The 22,701-nt window shown below is 38.2% G+C and overlaps 1 protein-coding gene across 3 annotated transcripts in view; it reads right to left on the reverse strand.

Annotated features, from left to right (window-relative positions):
- The window catches only part of AGL (amylo-alpha-1, 6-glucosidase, 4-alpha-glucanotransferase), a 59,591-nt gene that overhangs the window by 16,074 nt on the left and 20,816 nt on the right, over positions 1-22,701 (reverse strand). For 2 of the 3 annotated variants that reach the window (XM_034780276.1, XM_034780278.1), the window contains exons 13-29: positions 20,008-20,131; positions 19,516-19,710; positions 18,722-18,885; positions 18,015-18,116; positions 17,603-17,758; positions 17,371-17,521; positions 15,830-15,954; positions 15,620-15,732; positions 15,319-15,453; positions 14,350-14,480; positions 12,424-12,560; positions 7,426-7,559; positions 5,990-6,165; positions 3,525-3,627; positions 1,788-2,013; positions 1,117-1,228; positions 681-816 (exon numbers count right to left, since the gene is read on the reverse strand). In XM_034780276.1, the coding sequence (XP_034636167.1) occupies positions 681-816; positions 1,117-1,228; positions 1,788-2,013; positions 3,525-3,627; positions 5,990-6,165; positions 7,426-7,559; positions 12,424-12,560; positions 14,350-14,480; positions 15,319-15,453; positions 15,620-15,732; positions 15,830-15,954; positions 17,371-17,521; positions 17,603-17,758; positions 18,015-18,116; positions 18,722-18,885; positions 19,516-19,710; positions 20,008-20,131 (2,420 nt within the window). The remainder of the gene's footprint in view (positions 1-680; positions 817-1,116; positions 1,229-1,787; positions 2,014-3,524; positions 3,628-5,989; positions 6,166-7,425; positions 7,560-12,423; positions 12,561-14,349; positions 14,481-15,318; positions 15,454-15,619; positions 15,733-15,829; positions 15,955-17,370; positions 17,522-17,602; positions 17,759-18,014; positions 18,117-18,721; positions 18,886-19,515; positions 19,711-20,007; positions 20,132-22,701) is intronic. The other variant, XM_034780277.1, reaches the window with a different exon arrangement.

The following is a 22,701-nucleotide window of genomic DNA, read 5'->3' on the forward strand; positions in this document are numbered from 1 at the left end:
ATTCGATTTTGTGGAAAGACACTGAAAGCTTTGCAATAATAGTTCAAATACCTTTCCTTGCCTTGCACAACTGCAACTGATCTGAGCAACCTTATTTCTCCTGTCCTGTGTCTGCATCAGTTTACAGGCATATAGTAACATTTTTTAAAAATGTTTCATCTATCTAAAATTGAATAGATGTCAGCAGAATACAGAGCTTTCACTGACAATATTTTAATATTAGCCTTAGGGAAGGAGGATAAGAAAGAAACTTTTGCAAATATTTCAAGTTCTACATATGGTAGCACTCAAATCCCACAACAAGCATCAACATAGAATATTACTGGGTATTTTCTCAACATCTAAATAGTTAACTTTGCTAATTATTTAGTGCTACAGCAGTGTAATTTACATTAGACATGAAGAGTTAACATTATATTTGACTAGAATATTGAACAAAGTATGTCAACAGATTATATGTTTTGCAATGTTCTTTTCCTCTGAATCTGCATGGTACACAGAAGGTTTCTGTTAATGTTTTATAATAGTCAAATAGAATTCAGAAGGGTCTGGAATATTTCATATATCACTCTTCATGTTTTATTACTGGTGGCATAGGAACCAAGAGCAAGGATCTCGCTATGCAAGAGGCTAAACTTTGACTTATTCTAAAGTTATACAATACAGCTTATAGTTTGTACCTTGGAGTAGCTGGAATTCCTTTGTTGCGAGCTCTATCACTCTCCCCCATTTTATCCATCCATGTGCCACAATTAAAGCGGTTCCCTCCAAAGACAAAACCAGTTTCATGGTCGACACCTACAGTCACATTAAAACCTACCAAGCAAGAAAATCAGAATGAAGTAAGCTTGTTTCTAAAGAACCACTGAAAGAAAAAGACGAAGGTCTTCCTAGAACCACCACGTACATTTTTGTAATGGATATGCTAATATTATTTACAGAGTACTCATGCCAGAATAGCTGAAATTAAAGTGTTAACACGTATATTTATAATATTACATTGTTAGATGCACTGAATGTAAAAATAGTTTTGCAGAAATTAGCTTAACTAAAAGAAAAAATCTGTACAACAATTTTACTCACATATAAGCAAGTTAAGTAACACGAGTTACTTACCTTCATCCCGCATATTTCGATCTAACTGTGGACCAGCATTCCTTTCTCGGAATTCTATGCCTTGCATGTGTTGTTGCATAGCTTCCTGTATTACTTCATACAGTGGTTGGTCCTGGTTTGTTTGTTTGTGTGACAAGGGAGAAAGACAAAGAGGCTGTATGTAATATTCAGATAAGTACTTTAACTTTTCAGATTACTATACTTTACAAGCAATCCAACAGAAATTCAATCAGAGTTGGCCAATTTTTTTTTTAAATTGAAATTTCAAATGTTGAAAAATTGGAGAACACTAGAAATAAAACTGGTGACTTTATGCCCTTGTTTCAAAAAAGTTTTATTCTCCACCATCTGTGTGCTTGATACGAGTCATCAAACTGTGTGACAAATAACCAAAATGTGGAACATCCCTGTTTTACTGCACATTCCACCATAAATGAGAGAGAATTTTTATAGCTATATAATCTTCCATATAATGGAAGCCCTCCATTAATAAGCAAACACTGTCCCTCAAAATACTACGAATGCTGTCCCCGGTAAAAGCTAACCTCTGCAAAAATATTTCTTTGAGTGGGAGAACGTGCTGAATAGTGATTCTTTTGTTTTTTTGGGATTTAATTTACTTATAATTATGTTTGTAGTATGTAAACATCTTATTAGAAATTAAACTTTACCAATGTGCCTGCAGGCTGAGCAGGAGAATCATCTGTAGGATACATTCTGGAAACAGGACACTTGAGAATGTCTGTGCCATTTGGGACAATTTTACAGTAATCCTGTATACACTGAAGCCACCACCACACAGCATCACGGCAATTGAATCTGGCATGGGTCCCTTGGCCAAGCAGATTGGGAATAAGACCATGTCTCATGGTACTAGCAAATGCTAAAATTATGTTCCTTAAAAACAAAAACAAAAAAATCCGATATACACTGTATTGGTTTTCAAGGTAGTGAAAGTTCCAAGTAGTAAACTAAAAAATACAATATATTTTTATACCAAGATATGTTGGGGGGCAAATTAGGATTGAATGGCAAATGTCAACATCCTGGTGTTTCATGGCACAAAGGTGACTACACATAATACAAGCTTTTAACCGTCCATATACTCAGTAATACCAACCAACGCAAACATGGCAGGATATATTTAAAGGTGTATGCTCAACCTTTCACCCCCCCCCCCAAATACCTTCATTATATAGCAGAGTTCTAAACAGAATTGTGTTTTGGAATGCTTAACATTTCAGCCGCATTTTATATCGACTTTAAAATTAATATTGAGTGCTTAATCCTAAACGTATTTTTCCTAATCTGTTGTTTTTTTTACAAATACAGGAATCTCATAACTGAATAAAACCAAGTTCCTTAGCAAAGTTTAAAAGGAATGCCTGATCGTGTATGTGACACTCCCAAGTGGTATTATCTTCTGATCCTTTCAAAAAGGGAAAGGAGGCAATGGGGGAAAAATTTATCATATATACGAGAGAATTTCTGATTACAGGGATCAGTCTCGGGACTCTTTACATCAGGCAAAACCTCCATTGACTTTAGTGGGAGTTTTACCTAAAGGTATAATCTTGTAATGGCATTTAATACTACAGACCCTTACATTACTGGAATCCTATTGTCTTTAAGAGGAATTACAGGCTGGTATAAGGGACCATACTAGCAGATCCCTTTGCAACAACAGAATCTAAGAGTGCTGCAGAGTGAGGCTAGTAGTTACTTGACCCTTTCATTGGTTTTATATTTCCATAACCAAAAGTAAATACATACACAAGTTTTCATTGAGAATGAGTTAATTTGAGAAATCCATACTTTCATTCTCAGTTCAATTCAGTACCAATATTTCATTGCAAAAAATTAAAACTGACTAGTGGAAAAGACATGCCCACAAACTTATGTTTATTTGTTAGGTTTTAGACTTCCATTGCACATACAAAATTTAGTTTGCAATGATCCACAAAACACTGACTTCCAGCTTTGATAGCTGTATTAGGGATCTCCACAAAACACACCTCCCCATACCTCAAATCTGATTGCAAAGAGATTCTCAAATCCGCTGTTCTCCAATACTGATACAAGTATTTTATATCGAAATAAAAACCCGTAGCAGATACATTTCATTCAAACTTAATATGAGCACTATAATGTGCTGGAGAAGAAGTTATGCATATAAAAAAAATGGAATAGGTGCTTCACACCAACATTTAAAAACAACTGAGATGCATGGTAAGTATTTTGTAGTTCTATCTGCTAAGAATTCAAAAAAGGCCTAATGCCACAGTAAATAAGAGAGCATTTCAATTGTTTCAGAAAAAAAGTAAGCTTTCTTCCAGTTATATATAGAAAGCGAGAAATCTTTCAAGATGGATTAATATCTATGAAGACTGTTATACATTCATCCTTACCTTGCTTCTAAATAACGCCCAGTAATCAACATTAGACCTCTCAGTGCAATAAAGGTATCCCTTCCCCAGCAGCGGAAAATGCCAGATGAAAAATGTGGTAAACCTAAAGAGTAAACATGACGAACTAAGTCATTAGACTGTTTAATATGAAAATTCTACACATGTGCACACACACACCCTGGGCCAGCAGCAGCAGTTTGGGTGTGTGGGAGAGGGCTCAGGGCTAGGGGTTGGGGGATGCTTACCTAAGGGGGGGGTGCCAGCTCCCATTGGCATGATCCTGCAGCTCCTAGGCAAAGGAGCCAAAGGGCTCCATGCGCTGCCCGTGCCCTCAGGCCCCACACCCGCAGCTCCCATTGGCTGTGGCTCCTGGCCAATGGGAGCTGTGCAGCCAGCGCTTGTGGCAGGAGCAGCGCGTGGATCCCCCATCCCCTCCACTGCCACGGAGCTGCAGAGACACATGGGGTAGGGAGCTCCAGCCAGCCCTGCCAAACCCCATCCCCCCAGAACCAGCAGGGGTCCTGGGCCACCTCCCCCAGCACCTGTGTCACCCTGGACCGCCTCCACCCCCAGAGCACTCATGGGCCTCTGCCCAAGTTTTAGTTAAGGGTATACAATAAAAGTCAGGGACAGGTCACGGGCCGTGAATTTTTGTTTACTGCACATGACCTGTCCATGACTTTTACTAAAAATACCAGTGACTAAAAAGGTAGCCTTATTTATGACATATGATACACACTGTACAGCATGTGCTCACTTTCTAAATAATGCACTTTAAATGTGTGTGTAAACCACTCAGGATCAAAAATTCTTTAAAGAAAATTCACCTGCAGAACATTACAAAAATATATGTTATGTATAGTTTCATTACATGCAGAGTCCCATGCTTTCTACAACTGCCCTACTGAATGCTGGAGGTGGGGAGAGTGTTCCCTTTGCTGCAGGCACTTAGGGCCCCCCCATTTCAAAAGCAAATGGAAGAACAGTTGGGTAGAATTATGCTGACATGGAATTTTCAGTTCACAAAACAATTCAGGGATCGTTTGCCACAGAAGTCACGGGAGCTTGCTATAGAATTAAGGTCAGTATGAAGCAGGATACAAAGTTCTGAATATATCTTTGCTGGAAACAAAGCATTTTGAGTCTTAAAAGTATAATGGTCATACTTTTGTTTTAACTTAATTAGGAAAAAAAAAATCTTTCATTACTTGTCCTTCTAGAATGAAGAAAAACCCATTTCAATAAGGTTTAAAACCTATAAAATGTAGAGAGATGTAAAAAAGAAAACCCAAAACACTTTTATAAACAGAGGTGAAACTTATTGAAAGAAACAAAGGCAAACATATTTCCCAGAATAACTGTCTTTATATTTAGAAACTGTCAGATTTTAGACATTCTAAAATATACCAGACAGACAAATATATCTGGAAATATGTAAATTACATTCATTCAGGAAATTGCACATACTACTCTATGCTTTATTCTTCTGAACACGTATATTTTTAAAGATTGCTTATAACTGCAGCAAAAAGTGATCCAAAATCAGGAACAATTAATCTCAATTTAGTAGAAATTGCACTAAACAATCTGCCTCTGCCATTCAACCCTGGTCCTCTCTCTCAATTACTTTCTAGGCAGCTAACTAACTTAATTAGTTTGGAAACCACATACTTACTATCTCCTCCTAAAACCAGGGTTACTATCTTGTTGAATGAGTTTTCTGGAGCTGAATGCTGGATTCTGCCATGCTCAAGTTCTAATTTGTCACAGACCTGCAATTTCCGCATGACAATTTAAGGAGCTATTTTACCAAGAATTTCCATTTCTATTTCATGTCCAGCTGAGGAAAGTCAGTTCTCTAGATATTTGGTGGAATTAGTGACCACTTGAAGTCAAGATCAAATGTGGCAAGTTTTTAACAAAAGCAAATAAAGATTATACTGTTAGCAAGAATGTTTTTAGTTCAACAGGGATTAAAAAAAAAGTTCAAGAGGTGACAGTTGCGGAAAATAAAAACATAGTTAAAGCGATAAACTAGAAATCTTATGGGAAGTGTTCCACAATGTATTTCAACTGCTGAAGAGTTACAGGGAAAGAGAACATAATTCTGGAGCTCAAAAGGTCTCAGAATATGATAGAGTAGCTCAAGTTGCTTATAGTTGAAGACACAGCAAAAGTGAAATTCTTCACAAGCCTTCCTTCAACATCAATAGCAGAAACATTGCCTGGTTATGCTTCTCTCAGACAAACAAAACAAACCCAAGAATAAAAAAACCTTCACATTAAACAGAGCAGATTAAGGCAGTGGAAAGTAAACAGCTACTGACAAAGAAACAGTATTTTTTATTTGGTCTCTAAACATCATGGTCCCGGCACATTGATCTTGCTGTCTACACATTTCTAAGTAGTTGCACTGTTTTGTAAGACAACCTGCTTCCACAATCACAGAATCAGTCCTTACTTACCAGCTGCTAAGGAAACACAGCATTGTTCTTTCTCTTTTGTGATTTCATTCATCCTATAGGGGACATCATGTAAAGCAGGAGACAGATTTGGCAGAGAAGGATATTTTCCTATCCCACACATCTGGACTGAACCCAAGGAAAGGTGTTTAACAAATGTTGATCCATTCTGAACAAAGCTGTAATCAAAGTAGTTGAATTGAAAAAAACAAACACAAAATCTCTTTTCAAATTCAGCAACTTCACTGTTAAAAGTTCACCCATTTCCCCCCTTGCCTAGTTTAAAAACACGCTTCATAAGGGTGCTCCAGTTGCAAAATACTGTAATGATTTTCAAAAGTGAGTTCCTAATATTAAGTCATAAATTTTTAATGCCAATGGGAGCTGCTGAGTTCATAGCACTTGAAAAATCAGGCCATTTATTTAGGTGCCTAAAGATAAATCTGAGCCCCTAATTTCAGGTACCCATTTTTTTTCTTCCAAATCTTGGCCTTTACTTTTATGTTAATTTTAAAAAAATTATTTATATTGAAAGGAGACGATAAAACATTCTGGTATTTTATTACCTAGTTGATCCTAAAGCAAAGAAAAATCTCAACTCTACACAAAGTATTTTAAAATTCAACTATATTTAAAAAGATGATACATTTAAATGATTTTTATTAATTTGTGCCTGGGTCTACATGCTTGACTAGTACAACATAAACAACACCCCCCCCCCCCCCCGGAAAAATAAGAAAACACCAATATCAGATATCAAAACTGTTCCAAGATGGAGAGGGTATCTGTTTTTACAGGAAATTAATGTTAGCCATGTTTAAAAACAGAAAAGAATAGAAACAAAACAAAACAAAACGAGAAAAGGGACAATTACAAAAAAATGAAGAAAAGGCAGCCTTTCAAGACTGGAAGACGGACACTTGTTTAATGTCTCATTCCCTATTATTGCACTGCCAGCATTAGCTGCAAATCCAAGTCCTGGAGCAACAATAAATTACTGACCTTCTAGTCCAATGTTCATAATTTTCCCTTGGTGAAAACTGTATGTACCTTCTATCAGCTTTATGCTTTTCCATTGGCCAACATGAATATTTATTTTTGCCTTACACCAGTGTATCTTCTTGTACATCAGTACTATTATGCAGGCGGCCATATAGTTTAGGAATTGTGTTAGGCAGCTGAGATAGACCTAACAGAAGACACTGCATTTGTGCATTTAACATTTGCAATGGATTGAAAGATTAATAAGGAGAGCACCTTTTTTTGGATTCTAATCAGATTATTGCAGTTTCAAGGAAGACAAAATTTTGGCCAGAAAACTTTTAGTGCCTTTTAAGTAAGCATATGTAAAGTGTTTAAAGGACTATCCTGATGCACAAATGATAATACAACATAATGTAAACATACACATACATTTCTTTCAACACTATTAGACATACCTAGACATCTGACTCCATGCCAGATCTAGAAGAGTGGTGTATGCACCCACTAATATGGCATCAAAGTAACATGGGATAAGATAACGTGGAATCTGCTTTAGGTAGACGAACATGGCCTTCAACCATTTACCGACCTATTAGAATAATATTTTTGTAAGTTAACAAATCCTGAATGCAGCAAAGGCTACTTTCAGGGAATTAATACTATGGCAATCATGTTTTGCACTGGAAAACAGGTAGAATTCCTGTTACAGTTTGCTTACACTTTTCAGGCCCCTATTATGTTTTTTGTATTATAGGCAGGACTGGTAGCACCACCTATTCCAGTTGGCAGAAACTTCCCATTATAAATCCTGCTTTCAGTTGCTTGTAATTTTGCCACACTTTAACCATTCACACTGAAGTTTTCCATGCCACACGTCTTCCTCAGAATGAAATTTTTTTTGTATGTTTCAGCCAAATTGGTTCCGCTGTTTCAGAGAATGAGGCTAGGGAAAATTGTTGCTTTGTAATGTTTTAAAAAAAATTCTGGACACCTTTTATTTGAGACGCTTTAGAGACTGTGCTTTGGAGCAGGGACTTGAAATTTGGCAGGGAGTGGCCTTTCTGTCAGGGATGTGCCCTTTGCTGTTCCTGTGAAAAACTGCCCAAATTTGGCCAAGTTATAAGCCTTTAAAAAAAAATCAAAGTTTGCACATGCGCACCAGAGATTAAGAATTTAGCAGTGTATCCACAATAAAGCATGCTCAGACCCCTCACAGGTCCTAGTTCTAACCAAACTACACATTCACCAGCCCACAGAGCGACTGAGAATGTTCCACAGCAGGTGTAGAGAGGTTCACTTTCCTTGTAATTGCTGCTCTGGTTCAGGTCAGAGCACTAGAACCAAGAGAAGGGAGTTTCTCTCTTCAGTGCTCTTAATGAAATCAGTTTAACTTCAGTATCCTGAAAGATTATGAAGCAAATAATCAACCAATTTGTAAACACCTATAAGATAAGGTCATTAGTAAGTTAACATGGATTTGTCAAGAACAAATCATGTCATACCAACCCAATGACTTTCTTTGATAGAGTAACAAGCCATATGGATGGGGGGGAAGTGATAGATGTGGTATATCTTGACTTTAGTAAGGCTTTTGATATTGACCTACATGATCTGCTCATAAAGAAACTAGGAAAATATAACCTAGATGGAGCTACTATAAGGTGGGCACATAACTGGTTGGAAAACCATTCCCAGAAAGTAATAATCAGTGTTTCACAGTCAAGATGCAAGGGCATATCAAGTGGGGTCCTGCAGGGTTTGTTCCTGGTTATGGTTCTTTCAATATCTTCATCAACGATTTAGATAATGTCAGAGAGTACACTTATAAAGTTTGTGGATGATACCAAGCTGGGAGGAACTGCAAGTGTTTTGGAAGATAGGATTAAAAATCAAAATGACCTGGACAAACTGAAGAAATGGTCTGAAGTAAACAGAATGAAATTCAATAAGGACTAATGCAAAGTACTCCACTTGGGAAGGAACAACCCCATTGAACACATACACAGTGGGAAATTCCTAGGGAGTCATGAGTACCGTGGAAAGGGATCTGGACGTCATAAGGGATCACAAGCTAAATATGAGTCAACAGAATTACTGTTGCAAAAAAAAAAAAAAAAAAAAAAAAGCGATCATCATTCTGGGATGTATTAGCGGGAGTGTTGTAAGCCAGACACGAAAAGTAAAAGTAATTCTTCCACTCTACTTCATGCTGATAAGACCTCAGCTGGAATAGTGTGTCCAGTTCTGGGCATCACATTTCAGGAAAGATGTGGACAAATTGTAGAAAGTCCAGAGGAGAGCAACAAAAATGATTAAAGGTCTAGAAAATATGACCTATGAGGAAAGATTGAAAAAGTTGGGTTTAGTCTAGAGAAGAGAAGACTGATGGGGGATATAACAGGTTTCAAGTACATAAAAGGTTATTACAAGGAAAAAGGGTGAAAAATTGTTCTCATTAGCCTCTGAGGGTAGGACAAGAAGCAATAGATTTAAATTGCATCAAGGGAGGTTAAGGTTGGACATCAGAAAAAGCTTCCTAAATGTCCATGTAGTTAAACACAAATTGCCATGGGAGGTTGTGGAATCTCCATCATTTGAGGTTTTTAAGAACAGGTCAGACAAACAACGGTCAGGAATTGTCTAGTTATTACATAGTCCTGCCTTGAGTGCAGGGGACTGGATTAGATGACCTACTGAGGTCCCTTTCAGGCCTTCACTTCTATAATCCCCCTGCTGGTGCCCAGGCAGCATGGCAGAGGAAGAAGCTGACAATCAAATGTAGAGAGGACAAGAAACGAACTGGGGGAAGAGCCAAAGGGAGTAGATTGGGACAAGGAGCCTGGTAGAACTGGGACTAAAGACTGGGAGGGAGGAGAGAAACTGTGACCTAAGGGGGGCGGGGAGAAGAAGAGGAGGGCTGATTGGGCAAGGACACCAACGAGAGCCAGTCAGGGAAATGGGGTTGGGGAGAGGAAATAGATTGGTGAATGAGCTGTGGGGATGATCAAGGTCAGAGTAATGGGGAGACAAATCTGACAAGGAGCCAGGGGTTGAGGAGAGAACTGGACTGACTGAGCAAAGAGACTGGGCCTAATTGCATGAGACGCCTGGAATTGGGAGTCAGCGTGTGGGGGCAGAGGAGACACAGATTGGATAAAGGGCCGGGAATGTGGCGGAAATAGATTGGGATAAGAACCCTGAGGATTGGAGACTAGGATTGGGTAGGAAAAGAGACTAGGACTGGGAAAGGGAAAGATTGGAGGGGATGGGGCGGAGTCAATCTTGTAGTGGTGCAGAAGGGGCCGTCACCACAAGAGCATGCTCTTTTCTAGAGCCTGGACTGAACTCAAGATTCTTGGGGCTCATCATTCCTCTGCGGTCAGCAAGTATCTGTGAAACCCACTGGCAGAGTGTGTCTCTCACTCCCCCTCTAATGCTGGTCAATACAAAGGATGACAACCTACTACTGCTATTAGTTACTCCATGAGCTCAAGTGGCAGAGGTTTGTGAAGTCGATGTAAAGGTTCCAGCCTTATAGATAAAAAACACATTGGTATCAATATGATGCACATAATGGAATTTGTTTTTACAGTTGGCTTTTATAAAACTTTTGATATTAGGCATAACAAACCCTATGTTAAAACAACATTAAGGTTACAAAATCAAGCACTCAAAAGTTATGCCAGAATTAAGGTTATGTGTATGCATTATGATAGTCTTCAATTATATGATCATGTACTACTTTCTCAATGAAGTAAAGTGAAGGTTAGGATTATAACAGGGTTTAAAAGAGAATTAGATAAATTCATGGAGTTTAATTCCTTAATGGCTATTAGCCAGGATGGGTAAGGAATGGTGTCCCTAGCTTGTGTTTGTCAGAGGGTGGAGATGGATGGCAGAAGAGAGATCACTTGATCATTACCTGTTAGGTTCACTCCCTCTGGGGCACCTGGCATTGGCCACTGTCGGTAGACAGGATACTGGGCTGGATGGATCTTTGGTCTGACCCAGTATGGCCATTTTTATGTTCAATTGGACTACTAACTCATTCAGTGCATAGGATGGATAGTGGTCAGTTAATGAGCAGCTATTCAATATTTTATTTTCTCCTCATTGTTGAGTGTGTTGCCCTATACCTTATTTACTGCACACTATTCAACCTTGTTCTGAAAACAGAATTATTAATTTCCACTTGACCTTTTAATGATGCTCATCAATATGGTATCTGAGTATGTCACAAAATTATTTTCATAACACTCGTGTGAAATGAGGGGGATAGTATTATGAATTGAGTAACAGAGATTAAGGTAAAAAATATCCACTAATTTTGGGCATCCAATGATAGACACCTAGGATCTGATTTTTTCAGAGTACCTAGCATTATAACACTTTATATATTCAAAGCACAGGGGTCCAAATCAGACCCTAGGGTCTGAAGTCTGGAAACCAGAAAATGAGGCACACAATTGTGACCACTTGTTTGGTTTAAGTGACTTGACTAGCACCACATAGCAACTCTGTGGCAGAGACAGAGATAGATTCCAATTCCTCTGGACAATATTCAACTGTCCTACCCGTCCCTTTTCTTACTGCAATCCCCTGCCACATTCACTACAATTCTTTCAATTTCTCCAACAAATGAAGTAGGGATCCTACAGACGGCAGCCTCCTTTCACTTCACAAATTCGTTCACTGATTCATCCCCAAAGCAGGTCCCCTGTGTAACCTTCATTCTGGCATTTCTTATCCGTTGAGTGATCGACTTTGCCATGTTCTTTTAACTTTGTTTGTTTGTGTGAGATATTTATATATTCAGGCTCTGACCCTGCAGATATTTCCCTTTAGGCTTATGTTTAAATTTATTTTGAGGCAGAAGGGGTGGGGGGAACTTTCAAGCCTTCTTTATACAACAATAAAAAAGGAACAAACGTTTTCCACTCCCTCTTCGAAGATTTCCTTTAACTCGAATGGGAGAGACATATTAGTGCTCCATCTCCTCTGTGGTCTAAATGGCTACCTAAATGAAGATGCCTGCACCAGGAGTAGCTTTTAGATAAGTATGATTGATATCAGGGGTGGCCAAACCCTGGCTCGCGAACTGCACATGGCTCTTTTACTGTTAAAGTGCGGCTCGCAGAAACACTTCCCCATTCTCCACCTACCAGACTGGGGTGGGGTGGGGTGGGAGGGAGCTCAGGACCTCTGCCTTGCAGCAGGATGGTGGGGTAGGGCCTTTTGCCCAGTGGTGAGGGGATGGGGGGGGGGGTGTCTCGGGGCTTCAGCCCCGCTCCTGCTGAAGCCCCAAGCCCTGTAAGGTGTGCCCCGGCTCTTGAACTTCTGAAAATTGTCATATGCGGTTCAGAGGGTCAGTAAGTTTGGTCACCCCGATCTATATGGTAACAGTTACCTATCAATAAGTGAAAGGAAGATCATCACTTAATAAATGTACTTACTTCTACACAGGCTCCTGCACGTGAAATTAGACGGTCACTGACGTAGTCAATCATCCAATCCCCAGATCTCAAATTACCACAAAAAGGATGACCCAAATCATTTTTTGGTCTAATGTCTGCCATCACGGACATTAATCCTGAAAATCAAAACATACAGCACACTGTATTACTGGCCACATGATTATCACAACCTGGAATTCCAGTTTCAAGGAGTAAATCCAACGTTGCAGGTCTGAAAAATTATGAACCAGAGCTGGACCAGCAATACATTTTTTAACCTGATGTCATTTTTCTTCATATGTTCTAAAGGCTAGATGGAGCTTTAGGGCCCAATTCAGCAAAGCACTTAAGCATATGCTTAACTAACTTTAGGCATGTGCTGAAGTCCCACTGGAGTTCAAAAATATTCAAGCCTATGCCTAAGTATTTTGAAGAACTAGGTTTGTAAGCTGCTGTGCACTGCTTAGCAGAGACAGAGTGGGTGAGGTGATATCTTTTATTGGACCAAATTCTGTTGGTGAAAGAGACAAGCTTTCGAGCTACACAGAGCTCTTCTTCAGGTCTGAGAAAGGTACGCCGAATCTCACAGCTAAATACAAGATGTAACAGATTGTTTAGCATAAGTAGTTAACACAATATTCTAAGGCAGTGTTGTGCAAACTGTGGGGCGCGCACCCCCAGGGAACATTGGGGGGGGGGGGGAAAGCAGAGATGCCAGACAGCTCATGCCAGCCCCACACGGCAAGGCCCAGGCCAGCCTCCTGGGGGGACAAGGAGGGAGCGTCACCACCACACTAACTCATCTCAGGGGGCTACCCAACCTGTGGGTTAGTGTGCTGTGCCGATTTACGCTCCTGGCAGCCTCCACACCCAACACTGCCTCTGTTCCCAGAGACCGTCACACGCACCTTCCTCCACCCTGAAAACCTAAGGGGCAGAAGGGGCAGGTATTGGCCCTGCCCTACTGGTGCAGCCTGGCTGTAAGATTCAAGCGGCCCACTGTTGAGAAAGCCTTGACTGTGCAGTAATGGAGGGGGAGCACAGACAGATTCTGTTAACGGGGGGGGGGGGGGGGGGCGCGCAAACCTTCTTCCATTAATGGGGGGGGGGGCATTTTTGAGAAAACTTTTGGCCCCATTTTTTAAAAGGGGGAGGGTAAAGGGCCCAGTAAACCCCCCGAAAGTAAAAGACAAAAAAAAAAAAAAAAAAAGGAGGGGAGTTAGTGGGTTACAGATTGTTGTAATGAGACATAAATCCAGTTCTTTATTAAGAACATGAGTTTTAGTTATGGATTAAAGCTCCAAGGCCAGTTAGCAGAAACGGGACATTCTGAAACAGGAAATAGATTGGTGGGCTCCTTCAGCTGTGCGGTAGTGACATGCAGCTCTAGCTTGATTGTACAATGAGAAGGAGCTATGGCTCAGTGGACCCACAGTAAGTTTGAGACAAAATACTGTGTAATCACAGAGCCCATGCTTCTTTATGGCTTAAAATCTAAGTCAGATAATTATAAAATACATCACAATGGCATTCAGATGTTAAAATGACAGCTATTACTGACACTTCATGTAATAGGTAATATTTGTGGATTTTAGATAAGGTCGTTTCTGACTAGAGGTGTACTTAAACAGGTTTTAAAGTATTCCCAAAAGTCAGATTAATTTACAGTCAAACTGTGGTAAATATTTAAACTCATCCTCTACCCCAATAGTAAAAGATGTTTCTTGATTCAGTATCTTGCCTCCATTTGCTTGTTACTCTCTTTCAAGTACATATTGCATAGACCAAGCAGAAGCAACTTGGTCTTTTCTATTTGAAAAGCAAACAGTGCACAAAATCTAACACTATTTGACCTTTTAGATCTAGATTGAGAGGATTCATTCTCCTCTTTTTCCTCCACACAAGAAAGCACGCATGAATTTTTACCTTGCAAGCCTGCATACTTAAGGGGAGACCAGTTTGGTATGTTATAACATCCGCCACCATCCTCTTGTTCCTCAGCATCACACCGATACAGTACTTGATTCAAATCAGCCAAGGTTAATTTAGAAGCAATACTGGGAAAGGGAAAAAACCCAATACTGATAACTAACTGTATAACGGACATCAACTTCATGAAGAATTCTGGATTTGGTCTAGGCCAAGCTATTTTTAAAAAGGGATGCTTACAGTTAGACTCCATGTTTAGGCTCCTGAAAACAGGGCCTGATTTTCAAGGGTGCCAAGCACCTTGCAGCTATCACTGACTTTAAAAATCTGGCCACTTATTTAGTAACCATAGCATGGATTTAAGAGTAACTATGGGCTCCTTTTAAAAAGAAACAAAAAACAAAACAAACCTCCCCTTTTTGTCCTTATTCTTTTACAAGATTTAAAATGAGCTTACTTCTTTCCACAATGTTAACTATACACTAGATCTCTTTTATCATTGCAAATAAAGTACAGAAAACACTAAGTAAATGATCACAGATTTCAATATTATTCAACTAAAAGTGATAAATCTTTTCTCCACAAAAGCACAATGTAGTATCCACTGGTTTTTGGATTGCTATGCGAGTTTCTTTTAAGAAAGCCACTTAGATGGAATTGGTAACCTACGTAGCATGTTGACAACAAAGTCATCTGAACACCTTGCTGCAGGATGTAAAGTTTCCTGGTATAAAATCTACTGCCAGCAGCAAACACACAGAACTACTCATGTGAAAGAGGAGGACTTTTTAAAAGTCTGAACCACTACTTTCTGTATAGAGCAGTAAGATGGCTAAACAGTTGTTCATACATTAACCAAAACAGACGCAGAATTTGGCAAAGAATTGTCACTCATTAGCATTTGCAGGATGATCTCTGCCTCTAATCCAGCTCTCTACTATATGTACTCTAACAAGGCACACTTACGAAGAAAAAAGATTTTTTAATATAGGTGCTGAACGGTCATCGGGAAGACTTCCAGATTTAAAGTGAGGACTGAACTGGATCAGGTGATTACGGAGTACACCGACAGCCTCTTGTGCCTTTGGGTCGAGACTAACTCTGTAAATATCAATGCACAAGTTGTACAAGTTAGCGCCTCCAACCACTATTTTTTGAAGTAACAGAATTAACAGACTGAAAAAAAAAAACACCCCTCCAGTGTATTTAATTTAGTGCAGCCAATTGACACACATTTAGTAAGTTGATAATCATCATCATCATATACCTGAATATTATCACACTTCCTGGTGTTAAGTTTTCAAATTCTATTTCTTGAACAAATTCATTGGGACCTTTTATGGCAGTTCCAGCTTGCTTTATAATTTTACTTTCTTGGATCTTAGAAAAGAAGAAACAGTTGAAACTATAATGAATTCAGTTTTCCTTCTCTGAAAAATTGTTGCATCTACTAATATAGAGAAAAGATTGTAGTTACCTGGATGTGTTCTCTGATTTCCACTGTGTAATTAGGTAATCCGTTGATAAAATGCTCATCTTTTTTATAAGGACTAACATTTCTCTCAATAGTTCTAGCCTCAAGTACTACCTCCTCAATTTTGCCTATAAACAGTTAAATCACATATCATAACTCTTAAAATACATACACGCAAACAAAATTATTGTTAGTGAATATAAATAAATAAATAAACAAATAAAGGTATTCTTGGTTTTAAAATAAGTTTAAATCTTGCTTGAAACACAAACTAAACAAGATTTTTGAGTTTAGCTATAGAAAATGCATGTCTCAATTACACAGTTAAATTACTAAATACATTTGACAGATCTGAAAGGAATTTTATATATTTATTTATCTATCTACTCTGTACATTACAGTGACTCAATCTTGATTGATTAAACATGTTCACTATACACTTATTGGCCATAATGTAATCTAAGATAGAACTTTCCTAACTCACAATGAGTTATGGGGATATATCAGTCATGAAATTACGAATAAGGGCTTGACCCAGCAGTATTAAACCCAACAGGTGACTTGCTAGATATGACTAATCTATTTGGGGGTTCTGAATTGGGCAAAGCTCTGCACCACTTCCCAAACAGCAGTCACAGATCTTATTTTAAACAGAAGACATCAGTTTTTAAATACACAGAGCAACCACATTGACATTCAAGACCTTATTTGCTCTATCCATTCATGATCTAAAAACTAAGCCTTCAATGCTGCAACCACTTACACACGTGCTTAACTTTAAGCATTTTAGCAGTTCCATTGACTTCAGTGGAACTACCATGTGAGGAAAGTCAAGCAAGTGAAGAAATGTTTGCAGATTTGGGTCCTTACTAAAGGTTAATATGAAAAATTGCAATGGCTCCTTCAGAAATGTTACACCAGGTCAGATCAAATATCCACTTCAATGCAGAAGGCTCAATTATCTAATGCTGTCTACTGTAAGTCTTATGGACCTGCAAAAATACATATCTACAATTTATTGTTCCAGTTCTTACTCACTTGGATGCTTCTTTTTAAACTACCACTTTCAACCAACTTAAACCCACACATCAAAATTTTTTTACCTATAAGTACTAGTAACACTTAAGAATACTGTAAAATGAGATATTAAGATTGCTGTATACGGACAAAAAAGAAAAAAGACACTTTTCATATAGTCAGTTCCAGTGGTTTTCTGCTTGAGTTAATTAGTTTTCCCTGTTTGTTTGGCTCATTCGCAAACAGCAAGAAAGGAAATGAAATCACAACATTTCCATGGGGATATTGGGGCAGATGACTTATCTTTTTTAAAGTCAAAAGTGATTTCTTCAAGTTGGTGTCCCTTTAACTATTTGTGATGCATAGATATTAAAGCATATAAAAGGTACCTAATGTTGCGTACTAATCACATAACTTTCAACAACTAGACTCATCCTGACAAGTATGGAGTCTGTCTATCACTCAGTTTCAGCTTTAAACTTAAATTTCCTTGATATTGTCAACTCTTCAAAAACAGGTTTGAATACCTGGGATGCACATTTGAGGCACTTCTTTGCTGTAGGAGGAGGTTTTAGGATCTCTGAAAGCCGTACGAGACACAGCCACTACAGACTGGTGTGTGTTAGGACAATGCCTAGTCACTGCTACTATATCTTCATCAACTTGATCCACAAACACCTACAAAATACATAAATTAACACACATTCTTATTCTGAAAATAAATTTAAATGAGTGAAACATTTTACTTCAATTTCTTGCCTGAATGAAGCCTTTGGCTCCCAGCTCTTGGTGCAGCCTGTTCATGGCCAGCCTTCCTGCTATAATTCCAGTTTGGAAATTAACTTCACCAGGAGTAGAGGGTGTTGCTGCTGGATTCCATTTGGCATAAAACCTCTCTTCAGAGACTACAGAAATCTGCAAATAAATTAAACTTTAGCCATACATCAACTATTCTGAAAAAATAATTGGAAATACCATATTTTACTTACACACACAATATTACAAATTCATTTTTCACTGATATAGTGAAATAGCTAATAAGATATCTACTTGAAATTTTAAATGAGTAAGTCACCCAAGTTATTGTATATACTTTAATATGTGTGTTCCAGTATTATAGTAGTGATTCACTTAAAAAAAACACTTGAAGTTTTAAAGAGGAGAGACAGACCTGGTGTGGTACTAGCTCATCATAGCCTTTGGTGCTTCCTGTAGCACAGCATGCCATGGACACAATCATTGAGCTGGGAAGAGCATCATACTCAGATCGGTGCTATTGATAAGAATAAAAACAGTAAAATGAACCCAGTCTATCATCTTCTTATTTCCTTCCAAACACATAGATACAGCACATAGAAAACCCAGTTTTACAGAAGAACTCATTGTTTATCGATGTGCTTATCACACTGTAATCACAGATTAAAACTTCAACAGGCTTTTATTTAAAACAAACAAGCAAATAAAATCATCACGAGGCTTAAAAGAGCAGAGCTCCTAACAATGTCAACTCAATCCCCAGCAATCTTCCTTCGATCCTCCCACTATTACCCACTCTATCCTTCCCAGGATAAGTTTGAGAGAACAGGTGAACAGGCAAACATTATTAGGTTCATAATAACTGGACATGCAAGAGTCAAAACAGGATATATTTAGTAGCTTTTATTCTTCTCTTCCAAAAGGGACAGAAGGTTGAAAGGCAGTGGGAACTACTGTACAATTCCACTTATTTCATGCAACCTTTTAACTACAGTCATGTCTTTCCAAAACACCATTCAACAGTAATTTCATTTTACATAACCCTTATGAATTGGCATGACTGAATCACAGTACAAAAAACATGTATTTAACATGAAAATCTAACATAACTTAAGTGCTCACCTGAATAGGACATTCATTATCATGTGTAACATCCATGAACAGTGCATGTGCAATAGCTGGCATTAAAGGTCTCAAACGCGGCTGAACAAAAGACCCAACTGGTTCTCCTCCAAAGCGGTAAACTAATCTTCCCTCTTCATGACTGTTATATGCACTCATTGCCTCTACAGAACAAAACTTGCATGAGTGTTTACAGGAGAATTACTACCATAACTAAAGGATATCCAATAAAGAGATTATAATAAATGGTTTTACATTTGGCATGTTAAATAATCAAAGATATTAACGGATAATATGAATAGAACATTAAACTTTAATTATAGGCAGTGTGTCCATAATTTGAGGGCATCCACTATGTAGTTTATCATCGCGTGTTAGGGTGGAAGAGGGAAATTTAAAAAAAAAAAAAGTTAGGATCCCCTTTTCAAGGTCCACCAGGCTTCAGAGCAGGTGATCAACTAATTTAAAAAAAACAAAACAAAACCTACCAATCAGCAGGAAGTATGGGAAAGCTATGCCACAAATATCCCTACCTTTCCCGATTGAGATATATATATTACAATTCCTTTTAGGCCTCTTACACTTGGGATGCATCTTTCAGTTTATGATGCAATAACATACTTAAATAGATAAATATAAAACAAACCATAATATTAAATGCATCTTTGAGCACTTGTTAAATACATGAAATATGATAAATTGTGCACGTTCAATACATGACATTTTCTTCATAAATGGCACACCATACATGCAGTGTCAGAGGTGATGGGGAACCACACACATAGCAAGCCTACCTCTTATTAAGGAGCTAAGGCCCAATCTAGTCACAAAGATATTGTCCAACTCCTCACTTCCTGTGAACAGCTCAGCCACTACATACAAATCAGCACGCAGTTTTCTAGCTGTGTCCAGCATGTACTGCAAAAAGCACAGCCAAGGAAGCCACAGAAAAGGAAAAGGCAGAATAGAAAAAAGGAAAGGATACAAGGCTAGGCATGGATTGGGCAGCAGGGAAATACCATGCAGCAGAGACAAAATGGAAAGCCAAAATAGGAAGAAACCAAACAAGTTCAATTGTACAAAAGTTAACAAATTGAAAAAGCCGAATCAGGAATAGAAGGATACAACAGATGGAGGAGTTAAAAGAAAAAGGAAGAAGGAAAGATGTTTGAATTTGCAAAGGACAAACATACAAGAAGAATAAAAAACAAACCAATGTTAGTTTCATATTAAAAACTTTGAACCATATATAGCAATCCTATATGGCTTTCAGGTGTCTATTGTACCTCTAATAAGACTGGTAATTCCCAGGCGGTTGACAAAGACATTGTCAATGTGCTCACTGCCCGTGAAGAGTTCAGCTATCACATAAAGGTTAGGTCTGACGGACCTGGCTGCTGCTAGCATCTCCTATAGATCATAATAAACTTTTTAATTATCTTCATCGAAAGCCCCTTGAAACCTAGGCATATACCATAATATATTAATATGCATGCTAACCATACATAGTTGAGTTCTTAAACAATTTTGTTCAAGAAAACAAAAATATACTGAATTCAATAAATATACAATATTTATTGCAGAAAAGCCATGGTGTGCTTCTGAACATTTACAAGATCTGATATGGTTTTGATAAAGATTATTCGGAAAGCCTCCTGAATAATTTGAAAACTCTCACAGGATTTTTAGTCAAACTACTTCAAATTTTAGGGTTTCTTTTGCTTGTTTTTGTCAATACCTTTTAAACTCAATTGCATGAACAAACATTTGGGAGGAAAGATCTCTGTTTAAGATACAACACCAATACTTAAATTAAGGGTGAGAAAGTTCCCATTCTAGTCCTCTGCACCTTCAAGGACCAAAAGCAGAGAAAATGAGATTTCATATTTCTAAGGCCCAGTCTACAGCTAGAAACTGTACTGATTTAATTTAAATAATTTCTAAACTGATTTAAATCTGTGCAACACCTGTCTGTGGACATTCTGAAATCAGTTTAAGAGGGCCTCATATTAGTTTAGCCTAATTTACTAAGAAACTGCATTAACATCTAAGCATGTCACACAAAGGGGTTGCATCCGCTTAACTAAATTGATTTAGAATCTAATTTTGTTATATTAGTGCAGCTGTTTGTGTAGAAAAGTCCTAAGGTAAAAAAAGAAAAAAAAAAAAAACCACACAAGCAGAACCCTTAAAAATAACCTTTTCAAACTATATTGTTGTAGGTTATACTTTACAAATTGTGAAAGGCTACAATGAAACATAGTTTAGGTCGGCAACAAGAGTTTACATTATAGGAAACACTAGCATAACTATGAAAAGCTGCTGAAAACGAATTCATGGTCATTTGCACCCACTGTTGCTGAAAAATGACATTTGTGACACTCAGTACTGGACTTGATATATCCATGTCTACTCTGGAGAAATGTGCAAAAAAAAAAAAAAAAAAAAAAACATTCGCATCAGTTCTACCACCATTTCAGCTAAACCAGAGGTAGGCCTGGTCTATGCTAGAAAATTAGTTCAGTGTAAATACATTGCTCAAGGTATGAAAAATTCACATTCCTGAGAAGTGCTGATAAGTCAACCTAAGATCCAGACTAGATAGCACTAGGTTGATGGAAGACTTCTTCTGTTGACCTAGCTACTGCCTCTTGGAGGTGGATTAACTACACTGATGGGAGAACCCCTCCAGTTGGTGTAAGCAGAATCTACAGAGAAGTGCTACAGTAGCGCAGCTGTGCCATTGTAGTATTTTAAGAGTAGACATACCCTTATACAAGAGTCTCATGGCTATGCCTTCTTTTATGAGCAGTTCAGTTAAACCTGCTGAAAAGCAGGTCTAATTCAAATGGTGTAACAGCACGTCTAGCTGTGGGAGGCTTGTCTGCACTATGGCTCCCAGGAGGGTGAGAACTGGTTTAACTGAATCAATATTTTGTTTCCCCAAATGCAGAAAAGACTTATAGATCTGCAATTAGTTTCAATCCTGCTTTGATACAGTCATCAGAAAAATAACTATTGTGAAAATATTCATTAACTAGACTTTAATTGGAAAAAAATGCATCTGGGAGAACTAGTTGGATAGCCACTCACACTATGCTAGATCAGACACAGCTTTGAAAAAAAAAATTCCATAGTAATCTAAAACAAAATAATTAGATTCAAGTGTCAAAATATTAATTCACTATGACGTTGTGCAGTCTATATGGTTTTATAAAAACATGATAAGTGAATATAATGTAACTGGATATGCTTCATGCAAAAGGTCTCTTGTAAGGTATCGTTACAAAGCTTATAATGTACTGAGTGTGATCACCCTATTTGTATAAATGTACCACTCTTGTATCTAAAACTAGAAATATAAAATATAACTCTGAGGGCCTACTGTAATTATGCAAAGTGTGGGCCATTAATGGTGGTTTGGAATCTTGATGACTCCAATTAACCAGGACTATTGTCTGCAGATGGCTGTGTTTTACCTGTGAGTCTTCCTGTATATCGGTGTGCTGGCAAGTGGGTAATGAAGTCTTGCAGTGACATGTGATGTCACCTGAACTGGAATCCATCTTTAACCTGGTGCTTTTCCAGTGGGTGGGTTGGGGGGGGGGGGGGAATCCAGAGGGACAGAACAAAGTGAAGAGAAGAGCCATTATGAAGAATCCCCTAGCTACCACCTAAGCTGGAACAAGAGCTGTACCAGGGGAAAGAATTGCGCCCAGGCCTGGAAGGTGTCCAGTCTGAGGAAAAAAGTTACTGAAGCATCTCTGAGGGTGAGATTATCTGTATTTAGTTTGATTAGACATAGATTTGCGCATTTTATTTTATTTTGCTTGGTAACTTTGTTCTGTCTGTTACTACTTGGAACCACTTAAATCCTACTTTCTGTATTTAATAAAATCACTTTTTACTTAGTAATTAACTCAGAGTGTGTATTAATACCTGAGGGAGCAAACAACTGTGCATCTCTCTCTATCAGTGTT

This window comes from Trachemys scripta, chromosome 8 (assembly GCF_013100865.1).
Source record: "Trachemys scripta elegans isolate TJP31775 chromosome 8, CAS_Tse_1.0, whole genome shotgun sequence".
NCBI lineage: Eukaryota > Metazoa > Chordata > Testudines > Emydidae > Trachemys > Trachemys scripta.